General features: G+C 38.0%; 2 protein-coding genes across 6 annotated transcripts; one reads left to right on the top strand and one right to left on the bottom strand.

The window, feature by feature from the left end:
- The first annotated feature begins 271 nt into the window (after positions 1–271).
- LOC122086932 lies at positions 272–5218 on the top strand. 2 transcript variants are annotated; one of them, XM_042655849.1, is made up of 4 exons: positions 272–821; positions 903–1159; positions 3644–4108; positions 4478–5218. In XM_042655849.1, the coding sequence occupies exons 3-4, from the start codon at positions 3680–3682 to the stop codon at positions 4931–4933; spliced, it is 885 nt and encodes a 294-aa protein (XP_042511783.1). In that variant the 5' UTR covers positions 272–821; positions 903–1159; positions 3644–3679; the 3' UTR covers positions 4934–5218. The 2 variants fall into 2 exon arrangements, with proteins under 2 accessions (XP_042511783.1, XP_042511782.1); XM_042655848.1 differs by having other exon boundaries at positions 272–1159; positions 3659–4108.
- Positions 5219–6268: 1050 nt separating this feature from the next.
- On the bottom strand, positions 6269–20072 carry LOC122087172 (arginine biosynthesis bifunctional protein ArgJ, chloroplastic). 4 transcript variants are annotated; one of them, XM_042656201.1, is made up of 18 exons: positions 19878–20072; positions 19605–19798; positions 19331–19456; positions 18604–18727; positions 18336–18409; positions 17266–17310; positions 16546–16596; positions 15466–15534; positions 15225–15283; positions 14992–15061; positions 12795–12875; positions 12629–12715; positions 9143–9265; positions 8536–8598; positions 7882–7959; positions 7646–7791; positions 7043–7113; positions 6269–6647 (listed from the first exon to the last, which is right to left on the bottom strand). In XM_042656201.1, the coding sequence occupies exons 2-18, from the start codon at positions 19674–19676 to the stop codon at positions 6565–6567; spliced, it is 1422 nt and encodes a 473-aa protein (XP_042512135.1). In that variant the 5' UTR covers positions 19677–19798; positions 19878–20072; the 3' UTR covers positions 6269–6564. The 4 variants fall into 4 exon arrangements, with proteins under 4 accessions (XP_042512135.1, XP_042512134.1, XP_042512133.1 ...); XM_042656200.1 differs by having other exon boundaries at positions 19605–19772; XM_042656199.1 differs by having other exon boundaries at positions 19605–20072.
- Between the last annotated feature and the right edge of the window lie 60 nt (positions 20073–20132).

Genomic DNA, 20132 nt, shown 5'->3' with positions numbered 1-20132 from the left:
TGACAAGCCAAGGGACCCACAAAATTTTGAGATTTAAGATGAAATGATTAATAAACGTTAGATTAATAATTAGACTGCGTAACGTCGAGATCTTTTTTCGATAGACACGTGTACGTCTTGATTAAGTTTATTACATTTCTTCCCCAAAGCATGGATTAGGTTGCTAGTGAAAGTTGTATTGTTTACCCAAAGAAGAAAAAGAAGAAAAAGAAAAAAAAGAAAAAAAGAAAAAGTTGTAATCGCCGACTGAAAAGCTTGTATTGAGTAGAGAGAAATTGAAACGTTGTACTCACCGACTCCTACACTTTCTCTATATAAAACATGTTAATCTTCCTGCGAAAATCCATTATCCATTGGAGATGATTCGCTGCAAAACTAGTCGGAATATCGCATAGTTTCCGCATAGTTTCCTCTAAATATCCCGATTTGATCGGCGTGAGGGTTTATCGGTGTTGGTATAAATCCGATTTTCGATTCCAGATGGTCCGATCACCATGGGCTGATTTTAGGTGGATTTTTGGTTTTCTGGTTTTCTCCGGTTATCTTAGGGAGGATCGGGAGTTTCTCTACATCTAGATCTTTGATTATAGGTGTTGTATTGGTTTGTGGAGTTGTGGAGTAGGCTTTAAGGTGCTGGTTTGGAAGAGCATCGATCATGTCTTCGGTGCTCGGGGAGTTCCTTCTTGGGCGTGCGATGATGATTCCTTCGGCTACTTCGTTTCATGGTGGTTCTTGCTCTCATCGTTTCAAACACCTTGAGAAGTGGAATCGGCGTGGTAATTTGAGTTGATATTCGGCCCAAGAATGGATTTCTTGTTATTGTAGGGCTTCTTTTTCTTGATCTTCTACGATTTTTCTTCATCTTTCCGTTTCTTGATCTGATCTTGGTAAAAAAAACCCAGAATTATAGACGCTAGAGATTGAGGTATCTCACTCCCTTCATTTCTTTGGTGGGTCGACGCGGTGGTGGAAGTTGGTCGCGATCGTTGTTGCCTTCTCTTTATTTGATTGCATCGGGGTTGTTCTTTAGGAGCTCTTGGTACTTGATTCTTATCCAGTATTTGATATCATCTTTATCGTGGGCTTGTCGTTTACCTTCTCACTTCGTACTCTCCCGAAGTTTCAATTTCTCTCTACCACTACAAGCTTCCTTGGGTTGGTAAGTTTTTTATTTACCTTCTGCGGCAATTAGAGCCGCTTTGCCTGTTAAATGAATGCTTACTGGTTTTCATGGGGTCTCAGCCAGGGATTTGTGGATTTTTGGACGTGCAATGCAGTGTTGGAACATTCTTTTTTTCATGGGGACTCGGCCAGGGATCTGTGGATTTTTATGGCTTGTCTTTTTATAAATGTCCTAGCTTAATTGGGCGAAATGCACATGTTCTATTATTTCTTCATCGTCTTATTTTTGCCCAAATAATTCCGTTTAGAAGTGGTGAAACTGACGGGAATTACTTTTCCTCTATCCTTGCATACAGAACAGCAGATTTGCATTTTATTTAGGTGGTAGCGTTTTGTGCCTTGTATGCCCTTGTTTACAGTGAAAATCTTATGACACGTTAAATTCTTTGTCAAATTAATTTGTGGGAGGGAACAGAATATATATTAAATAATCAAACGGAAATCATGGGTCGCCATTGAAGCAGACTGAATTTAGAAACGGGTGAGGGGTTTCTCTGTTGTGGCATTGTTTGTCTTGACATCGCCTGCAGTTGCAGCACTGGATATTTATGGAGATAAACACGGAAGATTATACAAAAGGGTTACTGCTAGATAAAATTTAACTAGGATATCAAATTATTGATTCATTGATTTGGGAAATTGTGCTTGTGTATTGGTGTTGTGCATATTCTTTGAGTGTATGTGGTTAAATCACTTGATTTTGGTTGGTTTTGGTCTAGAGGGAATCACAATTGGTGTTTGCTGGTTAATTAGTTTTCATTGTCTTGTACGACATTGATTTACTGGCAAAGTTCTACAGCCTCCACGTATTACCAGAAGGGGTTCCTATTTTTCCCAGATGGGCTATCCTCAGCTGTCATACTGATCTAGACTAGCGTTTCCTTGGATTAGCTTTTGGGTTTTCACTGGGTGCTGCTGTTTGATTTTTTTGGTTCCTAAATGGGTTCTTACTGCATGTAGATCGGTAATTAGTTCGGCTTTTGATATGGTTTCTATTTGTTACTGAAGTTCGGCTTTTGATATGGTCTTTATTTGTTACTGGATTAACTTTGTAGGACTGCTTCATTAATCAAGTAGATTTCAAATTACTGATTCCATGGGAAAGTTTGAAATTACGGTTTGGTGTGATTGTCATTCAAAACTTGTCTACTTATTAAGAACATAAAATCTTGTGAGTCTGATATGGTTTGAGAATGTTATGGCTTTTCATGGAGAATTTATTTATGGGAAGGATCATATATTTTGGATTGTTATTTGCTATAGGAACCTTTTATATTGTTTGTGGATTGGTAAGATTTCTTTAGGTTTAAGACTAGTTTTGCCTTTACATAAATAAGTTGGGATCATACGCATGTACATGGTTTTTGCAGATATTCATATCCTTCTATCTCAATCACATGTTTAGTTTTTCTTGGTTCTTCCCATCTCCCTCTAATTGATCACATAACTTTTTGAGGACCTAGAGCCCTGACCCTAACCATATTCTGCCAATCTAATCCATATAACAATGGGGCCATAAACGATTCATTCGAAGTTAGCTTCTTGTACTCCAATTCATTCCAAAGAAACTACAGTGGAAACACTGTTAATGCCTTGGTCAAAAAGTTTGCGTAACAAGATTTTAGTTGTTGTACATTGTATGTGTAAAACCTTTAACCGATTTTTGCAGTTGCCATATTGCTCATTTGATCTTCTCTTGGATGTCTTCATTTTTTATATTTATAAGTTGAACTCTGCAACTCCAGATTGTGAGCAACGAGTTATTGGCTTCAATAGGTACAGTAAGAATCGATATTGTCAGTGACCTGCGCTAGTTCTTACACAGGATCAACTTGCCATCAACATAGCTTGAGTTGGACTATCTGGCTGGTGAACCATGCAGACGAAATTTGTGTTGAAAGCACAAGGTCACATATCATACTAGCTTGAGCGAAGTTAGTATGAGGTTTGCCTGGTTCAGGATCTTCTTATTTAGATATTAGACCTTAGACAATCCAATTAAAGTAAGCAGTAGACCTGAATAAGAAGCTTCTTTTAGGTTTCTTTTCTGATCTTGATGGAGTTTGGTTAGGACAACCATGTTCTTGCCTCTGCTTAGCTTAACCTGGGTCTCATGAACCTGAGCTGAGCTGCACAATGCTTGGGTGTCAGAAGTAAATGTTTCTGCCATTCATCATCATTTTTGCCCCTACATAATTGCGGAATTTCATTTGGAGTTGCTGTTCGTAGGTTGCATTTAGCAGATTATCTGCTTGAGGTTCTTAACCGGGGCTCTATTGTCTTCTGTATGGGTTGTATGAATTCTTATGGCTTCGATGCATTGGACATTTTAATGCGGCAATTAATGCATACAGTTAGTTTATTATTTAATGTTATATGAAGTTTATTATTTAATGTTATATGTCAGTGTACTTACATGAAAACTTACAGTTCTACTTTTTCCCTAATATGAGTGTCATAGCTGTTGTCTTTCTAGGACACGATATCATCACTATCAATGGATTTGTCTGTTTCTTGTGGTGTCTCTGATCTGGAGTGCGGTAGTATTCATCTCTTAAAGCAGTCAGGTGTAAATCATAAGCGAAGTGTTTCCACCGATGGAGATGATTCTGTGGCAGATCTTGGGGATGCACTTACTGAGATCTTACATATTCAAGATGGTCATGAATCATTGCTGGGACAATTGGAATCATTAAACAGGGGTGAAACATGCCATCCAGAGGCTAAAATGTGCAGAGACTGGATAATTGAACTAGCTGACTCTGTGACTGGGTCAATTCAGAAGGGCTTGACAAAGTCTGCAACATTTCCATGCTCTAAGATGGATACATCAGTTGATGAGAAAACAGAGATGCCTGGTATTGGGTCGAATGGACAGAGCTCTTCCGACTCGAGGCCAGCCTGCACGAGATCCATATCTCTGCCTGTAAGTTGTCTGTTCTCCTTTTGATTAATTTACGTGTGCGCCCACTAGGTGTCATACTTGCAGAAAAATATGCTTGACTTTCTATACTAATAAAAAACCTGAAGTAACAGGGTCACGGGCGTGGAATGTATGAACAATACCCACTCTTTATTTTATAAAGTTTAAAGGCTTTTTATAGAAGAGGGGAGGGGATTATAGGCATTTGATAGAGACACATACACGGACATGTATTCTGGATGTTAGAAAGTTTCTTCTGTTCTCTGGTGTGGCTTGTTTGTTTTGGATATGTATTGATGATTATGATCTAATGAAATTAGCTATTTATCACCCCCTCCAAAATATGGGCCTGACGCTATAGGTTCCCTGCAGACTCCTTCAAAGCTTTTGTCTGCCATGAAAGGTAGCCGGGAGAAGCAGGGAGCATCTTTGAGGAAGCTGACGGTGAAATGGGCTCCTGATGTCTATGATCCACCTTCCACAACTCTTTCGCACACAGTGAAAAGCCACAACCAGCAACGCTCAAGGACCAACAAAAAGAATAGCAAGCACAAACACAAAGGCAAATCTTCACGAGGGTGCACTAGTGAGAAGAAGCAATACAGAAGAACTGTTTCTAACTCAGACCTGCGTTCAAAATCGATGGCCAGCAGAGATAGGCTGCTTTTTGGTGGTTTTGATCAGTCGACTGTGGGGCTTCTTGGTGGTTTTGATAAGTCGACCATGGAGTGTGTGGAATTTGTCACCGGCCAAGATTCCAATTGCGGTAGCAGCTTCCTGAGGGCATCGCTGGCGAAGGTGCATATGCCAGTGGCGGAAGCTACATAAAGAAAGGGATATATATATATATATATATATCCTCTGGTCTCAACATGGTCTCTGGTTACGTAGCAAGTTATTGTTTCATGCGGATAAAATAGATTTGTGAGGCTTTTATAAATAAATTTCTGAGACTTGACAAGGGTGGCTGTTGCAGTGTTCAGGGACGTTTACGAAACATATTGGTTGTTTTTGTGCTTTTCTGTACGTGGTTGTGTTGGTTCCTAAGCCTTTTAATCATGATTGTGTACCTTGTTCTTAGCAAAAATGATATTTAAATTTTTAAAAGCTAAAGATTATATTTGTCACTAGGGTCATGTTATGTTTTTTAATAGTCATTACTTCAGTAGATCGTTCTGAATTAGTCACATGATAAATTTTGAATTTTAATTTAATAAAGGGAAAAGACTTGATATGTAGTTTCAATACCCATATCTATGCTTTCTCCTTCCTTCAGAAAAGTGTCCCATGTCTCTTTTATCTCAATTCAATCCAAGAAAGTTCAAAACCCACGACATATCAAGCCCCTCATTAGTAAAATATATTTCATGTAGGGGCAGCCAGCGATCTTGTCTAGCCGTGTACGTGTACCTGCACACAGGGTGGTGATCTTATGTTGAGAGTTCTTTTGCTTTCCTTCAAGGCTTTTTTTTTGGTAACTTTTCACCTGTGTCAAGTAGAGATGACAATAGGTGTGTCAATGCTATCTCTACATCGGTGCTTTGTTACGGGTATATGGATTAAATTCTACCAGGAAGATCTCCTAAAGATTGCAATTTCACTTTTGCTTCATTGCCCTATCTGCTTTGCTAGTAGGGTTTTCACAAAAAAAATAAATAATAATAATAATAAAAATATATGGACAAATAATTTACTTTTAAGGAAAAACCATGAAAATGGATGATTCATGTCAGTCTTACATCACAAATGTTCTGACATAAATAACTAGCATCAAATGGATTTTTCTTCTTTCAAATTTTCAGATTTAATTCTAAAATTTAGTATCCAAATTTGAAATTATTTTGTAGAAGATTCCATTCACCTTTTAGCATTATTATTCCACATCCATGTTTTTTTTTTGGATAGGTGTATTGCACATCCTTTATTTCTGAACTCTAGCAAAACTCGAGTATCACCCATACATCATGGAGATTGCTGATTATATCAGCAAATGCCCTGGCATAGACCATACCTTAAATTTGGTTGGCAGTCTTCACCACATGGCCCATCATGTATAGAATTTCCCCATTGATTTTTTCAAGGGTAATTACTTTTTTCCCAAATGATTTTTCAAATTAATCTCTTGGCAGTTCCATAAAATTTGGAGGCCAAAACTATATGTAGTTATATCCAAAGCAAGAGGTAAGATCTTTTTCAGTTGCTTCATCTTTGTGCTTGTGAAAAATTACATAAAATAATTTACTAATATTAACACAAGCATTTTTTTTTCCAGTTCAAAACTATCTATCAGCACCTGGGTCAGTGGTGGCTTTGAGAAAACTAGTAGCAACTCGAACCGGGCTTTATCCACAGGTTCAGTTTTTCTTGAGAAACAATAGTACCAAAGACTATTAAGAGCTCTTATTTTTTGTTCTCCCGAAAAGAGTAACAAAGAAATGAGAGAAGAACCTGGTTCCTTTTCATGTCGTGTACTCGGCATTTATTTTGACATAATCATAGCTTAAATCACAGCCCCATGCTTTCCCACTTCCCTGCCCCTTACCTGTCAGAAAAAAAAAAAAAAAAAAAACAAGTACACAAGGGCATCAAACATGGAAAATGGCTAGAAATAATGTCCAGGAAGTATAATGTCCATGGCATGAACCATTTTTTGGGGGCTACATTGGTATCGGTACTGAATCTGCAGGATCCGGCCAGTAACTGTGGATCCTGGTCAAATTGACCAATCCAGTTAGTATGATCATTTCCCCAATATTGGAGCCATGGTTCAAAGGAAGAGAGTAAGGTATGAATGTTTGATAAGAAACATCTGTGCCAATTAAAACAAGGAATAAATCTGACACATCTGAAAGATACACATACAGTGTAGCTTTTGATATTAGAAATTGTGATTAAGTGATAATATCTGCATGTGTATATGAGTCTTTCAAAGCTTACCAACAGTTACAAGAATTTCAACTGTACCATGGGTTTCACCAGCCATCCAGAGATGAGCACTAGCTGCAGCCCTGAAAAAGCCTCAATATATTAAGAAACAAAAATGAGAGAGCATGGACATGGTGTGTGGAAAAGAGAATTAGAGCAGTTTAGTTTCTCATGCACTCAGGTATGGTTGGTCAAATGGCAACCAATAGAATGTCACAAAATAATGGGTAAACTCAAGTTACTCAACTGGCTTTCCTACTAGATGTCCTCACCCTCATGGAATCGGAGATCGATAGTTTAAAAACCAAGTGATTAAATGACTTAAATTTGCCTTCTACATGGTGAGTCAAACCTGATACCACCTGGTAAGTCGGGCATAAATCTAAAATGGTCTTTTTCCTGTCCAAAGGGTTGACGCAACCCCCAAAAGAGGCTGTCTGGATTTTACTAACTAGGGATCTTGCATTTAATGATAAGCTTATCTGTCAACTTTGGAAGACAGATTAATATGAGTTCATGAAATATCTTAGTAAGGTAGCAATATTTGTTTAAATCTGATGTCCTACATGATCCCTCTCAGGAGAGACCTGTCCAGAACATATACTCAAGGCTCACCTGTCAAATGGAAGTGGCTGCCCACCATCCATGAGCAGAATATCTCCAAGTGAAATTTGAAGCTCATTCAGATGGAAAGGAGTCCCTGCATAGCCAACAGCACAAGCAATGCGTCCCCAATTTGGATCTCTGCCATATACAGCAGCCTGGAGAGGATATTTGAAAAGCGAATAATTAACACTGCAACAACATATAAAATGCAAAACAAAGATATTTTACATTGACAGAGCTCATGCCTTCACAAGTGAAGAGGATGCTACTGAGCGAGCTATCTTCGCCGCTTCAGCCTCACTAGTGGCACCAGTAACAGTGACCTGCACATTTTTTTCAGAGAATTACTAAGAAATATTACACATCTTCCTGAGATCAAATATGATAATCTTAGGTTCTATATACTTTCTGAACCCAACCTTGTTCCATGAATGTTGTCCATCTACATCCCTACCTGGACGAAGCAATTAGTGGACCATCTCAACAGATGAAAATGGTAGAACTTGCGAAAGGTCGGTTAGCACAGGCATAAGCTGTTCCTAAATCCCTAACTGTCACTAGTGCAAGGTGATCTACTGATTTGAGCTTGTTGGAATTAAGGAACTGAGAGGCTACATGATGTATGATGGTAGCATTTGATTCACTTCAGATGGACATTCTAAATAGCATGTGGAAGAGAACTACCCTATGGCAATAAGACCAAGTACTGAAATCTAATGTAAATACCATAAAAAGAAAAGCGTTAAAAATTGCTAATAATTGTTTTCCATGTAGGCTCCAACTTGTCTTCCACTAGTTCTTCAAACTAGTCCCCAAAATGTGATGATACACGTATTATCAAGGAATGACTTTAAGGACAATTAGAAGTGTTCAATAATATTTTCATCATTATACAAAACCTCGATCAAGCATGTAGCTCCTTCTCCATCCCATGCTACTGATTTTGCAAGACCCTGCATTACCTGCAAAAAGGAATATCAATTTAAATAAGTACGCATGATTAGTTAGTTTCAGGGAGTGAACGACATCATTGTCATCATCGTCACTTTACCAAAAAATTGGGTTTGGCTACATGAATTCTATGGCCAATTCCAATCTGTCTAAAAAAGAACCAAATCATAAACTAATACGTTTTGAGTGTTTCCAATCTGAAGGAAATCCTTGGAATATTAGCCAAGTCAAAACTGAGATATACTAAGAAGAAAGGAGGAAACAAAAAACCTGCAATGTTAGTTCCCAACTCTCTTTGGGTTACGAAGAAAAAAGAAAAGAAGAATTCTTCGTTAAATAAGTAAATAACATGTGCTTTTGTGGGAAGACAGAAGAAAAATAACTCTATGATTAGTCAGTGATGATAGTAAACAAACTTTGATAGGATGTATGACACCATTCAGATTCCTCCCCCCCACCCCACCCCCCCAAAAAAAAAAAAAAAAACCCTGAATGAAGGGTAATGTATTTGCACAGAACTAGGCTGCAAGAGTTGCAGGAGAACAGAAAACTCACTGCATCAAGGCATGCTTGGAGTTGTTTTGCCTCGTGACTCTCCAAAGAAGAAATCCTGCTTGATCCTGATACTCCGCTGGCCAAAGCTATAACAGTGTCATTGGTACTTGTGTCTCCATCTACCTGCAACCACTCCATACCTGAGCCAGGTTTAGGGCAGAACCAAAGCTATAAAACTACAACACCTTAATTAATCAGAAGAAGTCAAATGCGGAAGATGACAACAAGAATGGTCTTCAATATCGATACTGAAATGCATATTTAGCCACTAACCAAAATGATGAATGTGCATGAGTTTTAAATATTAACCAATACTCATTTAATATGCCGAGTATGGAAGGAATTAAAAAAAGGGTAATTTACAACGCCACCCCCTGGAGAATGCCAATATTATAAGGACACCCCCTCTCTTTCACCAAATTGGACTCGGACCCCCTACCGTCAGTCAACATTACAGAATATACCAAGAATGTTGATATCAGCAGTTCATATTTTTTTAAAATACCATTTTACCCTTAAAAATAGGGGAGTGCCGAAATTGCCCTTAAAGATTTTATTCCCAAAATCGATTGAAGAAGAAAACCTAACTCACAACCTAACTTTGAGCAGTGAATCAATAAAGTATGGAGACAAACAGCCCTTAGAGCATGGATTGAACCAGTTGGAGGGGACGAAGAGTACTTTCAATTCTTCAAAAGGCTAGAAGAGCGGAACAGAGAAACATCAGGAAAAAAAAAAAGGGAGAAAAATCAGAGAAAGAAAAGAAACTCAGCTCTACTTTCAGCTGAACCGGGACGAAGCACAGAGAAAAAACATAAAAAAAAAAAAACTTCAGCCGAACCTGGTGGAAAAACAGAGAGAGAGAGAGAGAGAGAACCTTAGCACGGCAAAACTCGCCGGCGACTGTCCTGTTTATCTTAGCTGGAACTCATCTGAACCTTTGGTAGAGGAGAGAAGGAGAATGAAATGGTAAAAAAGTAAAGAGGGGTATTTTGGGATAATGAAAATGGGTAACTTACCAGTGTTTTACTCATAAGGGCAAAAACGTCATTTCAAAGCATTTTGTAACACTGACTGACGGCAGGGGGTCCGAGTCCAATTTGGTGAAAGAGAGGGGGTGTCCCTATAATATTGGCATTCTCCAGGGGGTGGCGTTGTAAATTACCCTTAAAAAAATTGCCAAAAGCCAACCATTTACATTCATATTATCAGTTCTAGCACAACATGTATATTACATATGCAAATCTCTGATACACAGACTGGGACACCCAACATTGAGCTATGACTGCAAAAGACAAATGCAATTATCATGCGTAATCACTTCCAATTAAATATCCAAGTGATGCAGATAAATCACATGAATGGGCTTATTTATTAGAAATAAGCTTTGGGTTGGTTATGTATGTGTCGGTCGGGCCTTTGGTCCAATGTAGGGGTATCAAAAAATCCCAGTCAACATGAACCCACCCTAAGCCCGAATAGAGCCTGGGCTGAGGTTTCAGCCCATACGGTGGGCTAGGGTTGAGAATTTCAGGCTCGATGCCGGGTTGGGTTGGGCCTGGGTTGAGGTCTCAACCCAACCCTGTATATTAAGTATATAATAATATAAATATGTTAATTATTATAAATGGGTACTTCTAGAAAAAGGCTTGCAAAAAGTCTTTTGTTTTCCACATTCTACATATATATGAAACCTTTGGTTTTTGGCCTCTACAATGCATCAAGAACAAGCAACCAAGTAACTAATAGTATTGGCTGGGATGGATTGGGTTAAGCCAGGCCCAAATCAGGGCCCATTAGGGCTGGGCTGGGTTGGGCCTAGACTGAGATATCCCAACCCAACCGGGTCCATTGACACCCCTAGTCGGATGGTTTTTCATTGTAATAAACCAATTTAACAAGCTTAAATTATGGGTATGAGGTAGGAAAAAGGGATTTTTTTTTTATTAATTTAGTTTGTGTGTTTTATTTCACTAAGTGATCGTTATTTCCTTGGTAATTAAAGATAGGAAAGAGCCTTGTATGAATAGAACTCGTATTCCTACGTGGACAGAGTTTTAATCATGTGGGACACCTATTCTAAGTATTAAGAATGAGTTTCAGTCAGATCCCTTCAGCAGATTTGAAATCCACTATATTGGATGTCAGATATAAGCTAGCTGGGGCTCCTTCCCAGTGTGCTGATACCCTAGAAATGGGCTGATTGTAGATTCTTGAAGTCTTTCCCCTTCTATTTCACAAGCCCATGCCTTCCCCCCTCTGTAATGGCAGGGCTTTGTAAGTTGTATTGTTTGTTCCTCTCCCCCCTTTCTTGGGGAGTCCAAAAAAAGAAGAAAAAAAAGAGTTTTAGTTATAAGGGACATCTATTCCTACTATGGACAGTGTTTCCTATTTCTTTCTTTCCTAATTCAAGTAACTTTTATTTCCTATTTTAAGTACACTTTTAGCTTCTATTTAAAGGATGTAAGGCCATAAAGCCCCCATAGATTTGACGAGTAAAGAGCAGTTTCCCTATCTGCGGTTGTCAATTTGGGTTTCCATCAAAAAGCTTGCTTCAAGAAAACAATTCATTAATTCATTGTGCTTATCATTCAGACTTTTGGATCCATTGCCTAGTGCCCCTCATTTCTTTGCCCTTTTTCTCCTTTACTTCTCCTCATGGTTTAAAGTATCTCCGATACCGATACGATACCCTCCAATACGTATCTTAAATTTAGCCGACCGATACGATACACACCGATACGATATATGAAAATTTTAAAATCCTTTCGTATCAATATATATCCTATGATACATACCAATATTTACCGATACATCACCGATACAATACGATATGTACCGATACTCTATGAAAAATATAAAATCGAGGTAAAATGTATGTTTTGGTATGTATTGATCGGTACGTATCGATGAGTATCGGTATGTATCAATCGATACGTATCGGTCGATACATATTGTTGAGTATCAGTATGTATCGGTGAGCATCGGTATATATCGATACGTATCGGTATGTACCAATACAGTGCACTACGGTCATATAATGGCCAAGATGAGTATTTTTTCCAAAAAAAAAAAATTTTTTTGAGGGGTTTTTTTTCCAAAGTTGCTACCAGCCATATTTCTCTTTAACTAAAGTGGAATCAAAGTTGGGAACAAGATTTTACATTTATGGGACAACTACAAACCTTGAATTCTTAGTGCGATACCATCAATTTAGTGTTTATGCATAATACATGTTATCAATAGATTTTTTTAACAATTTTTTTATGCAAAAGTGTTTAAAAAAGTGTTTATTATACATTTATATGTGTATCATTAGCGTATCTCTGATACGATACGATACCCTCCGATACGTATCTTAATTTTGGCCGACCGATACCGATACTTTAATCCCTCCTCTCCCCGCCCCCCAAAAAAAAAGAAAAAAAATTTCTCCACTTTCAGTACTATTTTGAAGAATTGAAAAGAAAAAAGAGAGGTATTCACCGTTATCTGATTGAAACTCCGGTTCACTGCAATCTGTACCATCTTCCTCCAAATATCACTAGTCACCAGGGCATCGGTTGTTATAACCTGAAACAGAAATTATTGCTGGAAACTTCATCATGAAAGTGCATTTTTTAAAGAAAAAATAAATATAGAGAAGACATACACCAAGCATAGTAGCCATGTTTGGATGGATCATCCCAGATCCTTTTGCCATTCCTCCAATTCTTACTTGTCTGCCCCCAACCTATGCAATTACCAATGTAAATTACAGAAAAGGAGATAGAATTAACACTTCCAATGGCAAGAAATTTAGTGTCAAAAATAAAAATCCACAATAAAAATGCTTATAATATAACGTTGCATCTACCTTGAGTGAAGATAAAATAGGACACTTCTATCCTAAGGGGCGTCGGTTTGACAGCTAACATGACCTTAAACAGAGTTGAATGGTGAAAAAAAAAAAAAATCCATGCCAAACTGTTGCTTCATAAAACGATAGCCTTTTTTTCCTTCAGAAAATACAGACTTAAATGTATTTCACCCCAGATGAGGTATTTTCTTTGTCTGTGGCCCATTTCTCATTTTCCTTTTTCTAAATCAGAAAGAAGTTCATCAAAAAATAAATTTATTTTATTACTGACAACAACTGTAAATTTAATGTAACAAAGTAGGTTACAGGAGAGTGAGTGATCAGAATGGATCTCAACATATATAAAGAAACATAAAAAAAAAATCCATCCTCAAATTTCCTGATAAAAATTGAGTCAAATAAGTCCAGCATTAAAAGATTTTAATTACAGAAAGAGAAATGCAAAATTTGAAATAGACCAAAGCCTTTGAAGCAGGCAATACGCTGCGGAAAAATGGGCAAATATAAGGAAATATTCATCAATAGGACATAAACAACCAAACCCACTCCCTGTTTAGCAACCTTATTCGACCCTCGGTCATGATGACCTTCCCTTTTCTTTTCTTTTCTTTTTTTGTGAAAATTACACTATGAATATATAACGGCATGAAGGAGAGGGGCGTTTAACTTCTCCTTTACTCTTTTATTTCTGAAAATAAAAATTTTCTTTATTGATCAAGAAGGTTTTTGTTTTTGTGGAGGAAATGTTATTGATATAAAGAAAATCATTGTTCATCTAATGTGACCTTACTGGAATCAAAGAGCCTAGCAAAAGATCGTTTCTTTCTTCGTTTTGTTCTTTTTCTATTTGTATGCTTCTTTCTTTTTTCACAAAGAGAAACCCCAAAGCAACCATTATAGAAAAGAAGTCATACTGAGCCTTTAAGATATTAAGTATTAAAAAAGAAAAACCTTGTAACCACCAAATTGTCTTCAGTTCAGGGAGAGTTTTTTAAACTGTATCATGTTTGGGTTGTTTAGTCTCAACGAGTTTCCAACTACAAGGTTTTCAAATCAGCTAGCTGCTGGAACTGGCAAGGCCAAACTTGGCCCATTCTTCTTGATAGTAATAAGTTTATATCAAGATATGACACCTACAAGACACAAAAACAGCTTATGTACTCCGGAAAATATACTGGCTTCTTGCCATGTCACTTCAAAAGTCAGAGCAGCTTGTGCATAAATGGGTTCAAGTCCTACAGAGCAAAAAGAGAAATCTGTTTCTACCGTAACAAACCAAAAAAAAAAAACTCAAAATTCACCCAACATAGCATTACAAGAAAACTCATAGATCACAATTCACAATTCAAATTCACAAAATATATGATCGCAACTCTGGATTGTAAAAAACGTAATCATACCTTCTCTTTTGTTTAACATTCAATACATCCAAAAAGGTCTCTACAAAGCCAAACAAGTAGTCCCCAAAAAAAAAAAATTAGATGTCTTCAATCTTCATATTGGGTGAACTTCAGTTTCGTCTGTTGTTATACCCAATATACTTGACAAAGTGGTTCGCCTAGGTACATGTCACCTAGCAGCTGCTCAGATGTCTAGGAGCATGCTAGCTCAACCTTGCCTAGGAGGTCGAGGTGCAAGCCTACCTCAACCTTGCCTAGGCAAGGTTCACCTGGAACTGCACTCACTGCCTAGTTGCCTAGGCAGCGGCTTGACAACAATTGCGGAATAGCATATGAACCTACAACTGATTGACCCATCAACACTTCTAAGGACGAGGGAGGGATGCTTCCAGTCCTTTGGTCATAGTCAATCTTCTCATCTTATAGAGAGGAACGTATCCAACATCATATTGGAGATCTTGGTGGCTGGAGCTCTATGTATTACTCAGATGACTAGATAGTGCATGCCAACTGATTACTGATTCTATTCTCGGGCCCTAGAGGTGCAAAAGGAAAAGCATATTCACTCTATGCCAAAGAATTATGCAGACCTCAGTCTCAACGGCCACAGTCTTCCTAACAAGGTCGGTTGTTGTTATGGCCACTGCTGCCGAATCTGCCCTGCACACCCCAAAGGAAGAAAAAAACAAAAAAAGAAGGTGAAAATGCCAAAAAATATTAACAGTGGAACAACATGAAAATTTCAATGAAACAAAAGAATCTAAGGAAACAGGAACGTCAACTTGTCAACCAGGAGTTGAAAGAGAGAAACAATAAGATATACCCTTCAACATTAGATGACAGCAAGCTAACTAGTCTTGGCAGTGAGTTCAGGAGAGCATCCTGTGTAAAGAAATGTTACTAAAAATATCAATCAAAGCCAGTTGGAAGAGAAACAGTAAACAAACCATATTCAGCCAAGCAGGTATCCAGACTAGAGGATCTAATTTTAAAATATTCAAGTGATGCATATGCAATGATCAAGTAGTAGATGTAGAGTCGGTAAAAACAATGTTCACACCCACCTTTTTTATCCTCTGACCAATTACACCAGTTGATTCGATCAACACTTCTTCTAACCTTAGTTGCAGAAGCTGCATATATGAAATAAGTCAGAACAGAAGGCGCAAACAAACGTATGCAGTCAGATTAGCAAACCAACAGGGTATAGGACCGACTACTAAGACAGAAGTTCCAAATTTATAATATCCTGGTGTTCTAACAGAATTTGAAATAGGGATTGAATAAGAAACCACAGCCAGACCAGAAACCCTATTGTAATACCAAAAGTCCGAAACAAATTTCAGATCTCTAGATTCTTCTGGAAAATATAGATATATATATATATATAAATGAACTCTAAGAGAATAAGAGAGGATTTCAAAATCAAATCCCAACCCATAGATCGAAAATCAAAAGTAATTTCAAAAAATTTAGCCCAGAACAGAATTCAGACTGCAAGGTCTAACGAGTCAAAAGTAGATGCAGCTCAATCACTCAAACTAAAATTACAAAGTTTTGTTTGAAGCAGAGAATGGGAAAAAATTGGAATCCAAAAACTAAAGTGTAAGCCAGATCTGACCTGTTCAGTTTTGGGGACTGAGGCGCAAACTGAGGTGTTTCAGACTTGAATCCATAAAAGCATCATAGGGGAAGAGCAATAACAAAGATAGCTCAACTGTTCACTATAAACAGTTTCCACTTTCAACATCAAACTTATGGAGGAGATTTACTATCTTAACACTATAACCATATCCCATCCATTGAAAACAACTCTGATTACATACTCTTTAAAGAGAGAGTGTTCCTAGTCTAAATGACTTCAAATTTAGACTTTTGAAAGACAAACTAAATAAATAACTTATTCAACTAACCTGATCCCACAACTAGCCTCATTAATCAACAAAAATGACGATAAAGTGCCCTTTAAGAAAATTAATCTCTAAGTACTCCCCACAATAATATAGTACTTCCGAAGTACAACATAATATCAGAATTGATCGGTTGAAACATCATACCCACCAAAATTCATCAGGAATGCTACTGCATCACACTCGATCTGCATAAGACCCAGTTTGAAATGAGAGGGGTTGAAATTTGAATACCTTTGCAACAGCACTTGCACATTCAATCACATCCTGGTAGCCAGCATCACCCTGAAATAAAATTTCAGGTCTCCTTAGGCACAACACAATCAGCTCTTCCTTGAGCCCACAAGCTCAGAGAAACTTCAGTAATAAAATAAGTTGACGAACATAAACATAAAAGTATGAACTGATAGCAACTGAAAGAATTAAAAACTAAATACTAGGCTTTGCTGATTTAAGTTTTGAACAATGCAATTGACTATTCAACTCTCCATTCAATGCTTGGGTGTTGAGATAGTGTTAGAACTGTGACAAAATCAAATGGGTGTTGAGATAGTGTTAGAACTGTGACAAAATCAAAGTTAATATCTTCAGGAACAGAGAAGAAGAAAGGAAGAAGGAGACGAGAAGAGAAGAAAAAGAGAGAATTTGGGGAAAGTCGAGCTCACTGTGTGTGTTTTATAGTGAACAGGGAAAATATATTAAATAAAGAATGACTCCTGAGAGTCATGATCAAATACAACTTTGGTAATAACAAACCCCCACAATACTACCACTAAGCTACATGGCTTTAACATCACCATAAATAATAAACAGCACAATGTATCACCATAAATAAAAAACGACACCACGCATTGTTAAGGATCACCAAAGCTACCAAACATCACCATGACTAAAATTCAACAAGAACAATAATGGATAGATGTAAGAACAAGCAAAAACGACACATGTACTTACCGTGGCTGCATTAGCTTGACCAGCATTAATTAAAACAGCACGTGCCTGAAGGGAGTGCAAATATTATATGAGAGCAATAAAAAAATTAGAACATGATAGGGTCTAGATAAAATCTCATTATTTATTTTTTTATTTTTGGCTGGAAGATAAAATCCCACGACTCAATATTTAGCAAGAATGCAAACAATGAAAATCGAAATCCAGCCCCAACAGCCAGGCAACTGGAAATTTGAAACAACCCCCATATGCAGATAGAGTCACCTCTTCAAACTCAGATGATGTAATTCATGTTTGAGTACACCATTCAGACAGCTAGTCTTAGACACTCACTATCATATCACTGGTTGCAAGTCCCAATCAGGTAGACTTCACAGCCATTTTGGGAGGGTTCTCATGCAGAAATGCATTCTGGAGGAGCAAAAGCATGTTTCAGTTTACAAATGCTTTGACAATGATTTTAGCTGAAAATGAGTTAGCAGGAAACTAGTCTGATCATCTGCTTTCCGCTTCTTCAGGAAACTTTTACAATTTTTTTTTTTTTTTTTGTTTTAATAAATACAAAAAGTTATTGATAAAATGAAAATATAGGCTAAAGTACGACAATAACAACAGGGCTCGCAAATGCCAGACGAGACTTTTATAAAATTTACAGACAAAATTGTCCATGGAATTCACAACTAGTGAACATAATGCCCCAAGAAACTCTTCTGAAAAAGTATGAAAAAGTACTAGCAATGTTATTCACAACTCCCCTCTAGTGGAATCTTTTAGCAATGGAAGTGTTTCCAAACCCTTTCACTGGTAGAAGCAAGGTTATTACAAAGACATACACAAAGAGGTGCCAGTCCTAATGTTCCATTCATAGTTTTCAAGGTGCTTGGTCTCGTTGGTTGCCTTGCGTCCAGGCCCCATCCAACACCTTGGGTTGCCTAGACGTTGTGCAAACTATGGTTCCATTTGTTCACTTCAATTACCAGATTTTTCAGGAATCGTCTTATATAACTGAAAGATTCAGCAACTTCTATAAATAGCCCATTAAATAGGGCAACATAAAACTTCCACTGACATACCGTTTGAGATTTGTCTAATGTATGCTTGCAGTATATAACTGGTGCAGCTGCTACAACATTTCTTGTGAATGCCCCTGATAATAGATGAATATGACATAGTTAGAAGTTCTAAAGTCATGCTGATTCTTACCACTTCATCTCCTCCATTGAAACTTCAAGTACTGAAAAGAATTGCAAATGAAAGCACTGGGAAAACATGGAAGCAACAAAGAAGTCCTCCTAATAGGTCATAGCTTTAATTAGCACAAACTTATAGAGTGAAACTAACCGGCAGCAATTGCATCAACATCACATGTTACGAGTGCAAGGTCAGGCTTCTCTCCTTTTGCACGCAGTCCACCATACATGCCTGCAGCTTTGAATCCATTTGCTGCAGTTACTCCACCAGGAATCTACAGTGTTGTCAATGTTAGACTTAGTGGAAGCAGATTTTCATGCACACTCTCACACCCAATCACCTGAGCAGAACTATTGAAGTAAAACTTGGAGATACTCCCACCTCGAGAAACTGCATCTCAGATGCAGCACAAGAACTGAACAAGTAAAATTACAATCTATGTTAAAGCACTGTTGGACTGAACAATCAGACACTTGATATACCTAACACTCGATGCCAACACAAGGAATAAGATACAATGTTATCAACATGACGCCACTGGAAAGTCCAAAGAACGTCAGACGAGAATCCTGACCGTTCCCTCTTTTAACATCCCAAGCAACGTTTGGGAGGTCTGGGTTGGCGTTGGAAACGGAAAGAACGCCTGACGTCCCCCCCCCCCCCCCCCAAAAAAAAAAAAAAAAACCCTGTCCTTTTCGGTTTCTCTGCTTTTAAGAACAATTATCGGATTTACAGCATGAGCATCCCGGAGGCAATCAGACATAAATGTTTTTCTTCCACAGAGAAATATATATAAGAAACGACAGCAGCATTTCATCCACCTAAGCTGCAACTCAGCAAGTACGACATAATAAACAAGTATCTGGAAGTTACTCACCTGCGTCCATGGTCCTTCTGGAAGAAGAATTGGCGCAGCAGGAACATATTTCAAGGACTCTTCGACACTAGAAGAAGCATTGACAACCCTAAAATCACGAGGCGAAGAACAGAACGAGCGGCAGAGCTGCAAAATACGTAAAAGTATTATAATGCGCAAAAATTCAAGACCAAAACAAGACTGGAACGATGAAAACGAAAAATAAGTTAAAGAAACCCACTTGAAGATAGCTAAAAAAAAAGACTTTCAGTCTCTCTCACTCGAAAGAACTCACCTTTCTTCCATTGATTTCGGGAACTCGAATAGAAAAATGCTGATGAGCAGAGAAAGCCAATTGCGCAACCATTGCTTAGCATTCGAAAGCAGAGAAATAAAAGAAACGGAGGCTCCCAGGTGTTAATGATGATTAGGGTTTTATTGGTTTCTTCTAAAGCTCGAGCATCTGGCACATGGAATGTTTTACCCGATCTTTGTCAGTAGGTTCAGACTTCATGAAGAGAGAGAGAGAGAGAGAGAGAGAGAGAGAGAGAGAGATAAAAAATAAAACCAGAAAAAAGGGCGGGACGAATTGCCCGCCTTTCGGCCCTTTCCGAATCTCAACTTTCAGTGCCAAATGCTAAGCAAACGAATAACGCCATTGCTTCGTGTCGCATCGCATCTCCTCGGAGGGTGACGTCCAGGTAGAACTACAACCGATGCACTTCGCTTATTTTCGGCGCAACTGCCTCGTGAGTCTGGAGACTCTGGAGTTTTTCATCTAGTTACCTATATGGATCGAACCGGATCGTACAGCATAACCAAA

Source organism: Macadamia integrifolia, chromosome 8 (genome assembly GCF_013358625.1).
Source record: "Macadamia integrifolia cultivar HAES 741 chromosome 8, SCU_Mint_v3, whole genome shotgun sequence".
NCBI classification, from domain to species: Eukaryota; Viridiplantae; Streptophyta; class Magnoliopsida; order Proteales; family Proteaceae; genus Macadamia; species Macadamia integrifolia.
Note: the sequence above shows the minus strand (reverse complement) of the source record. Positions and strands in the feature narration are given on the sequence as shown.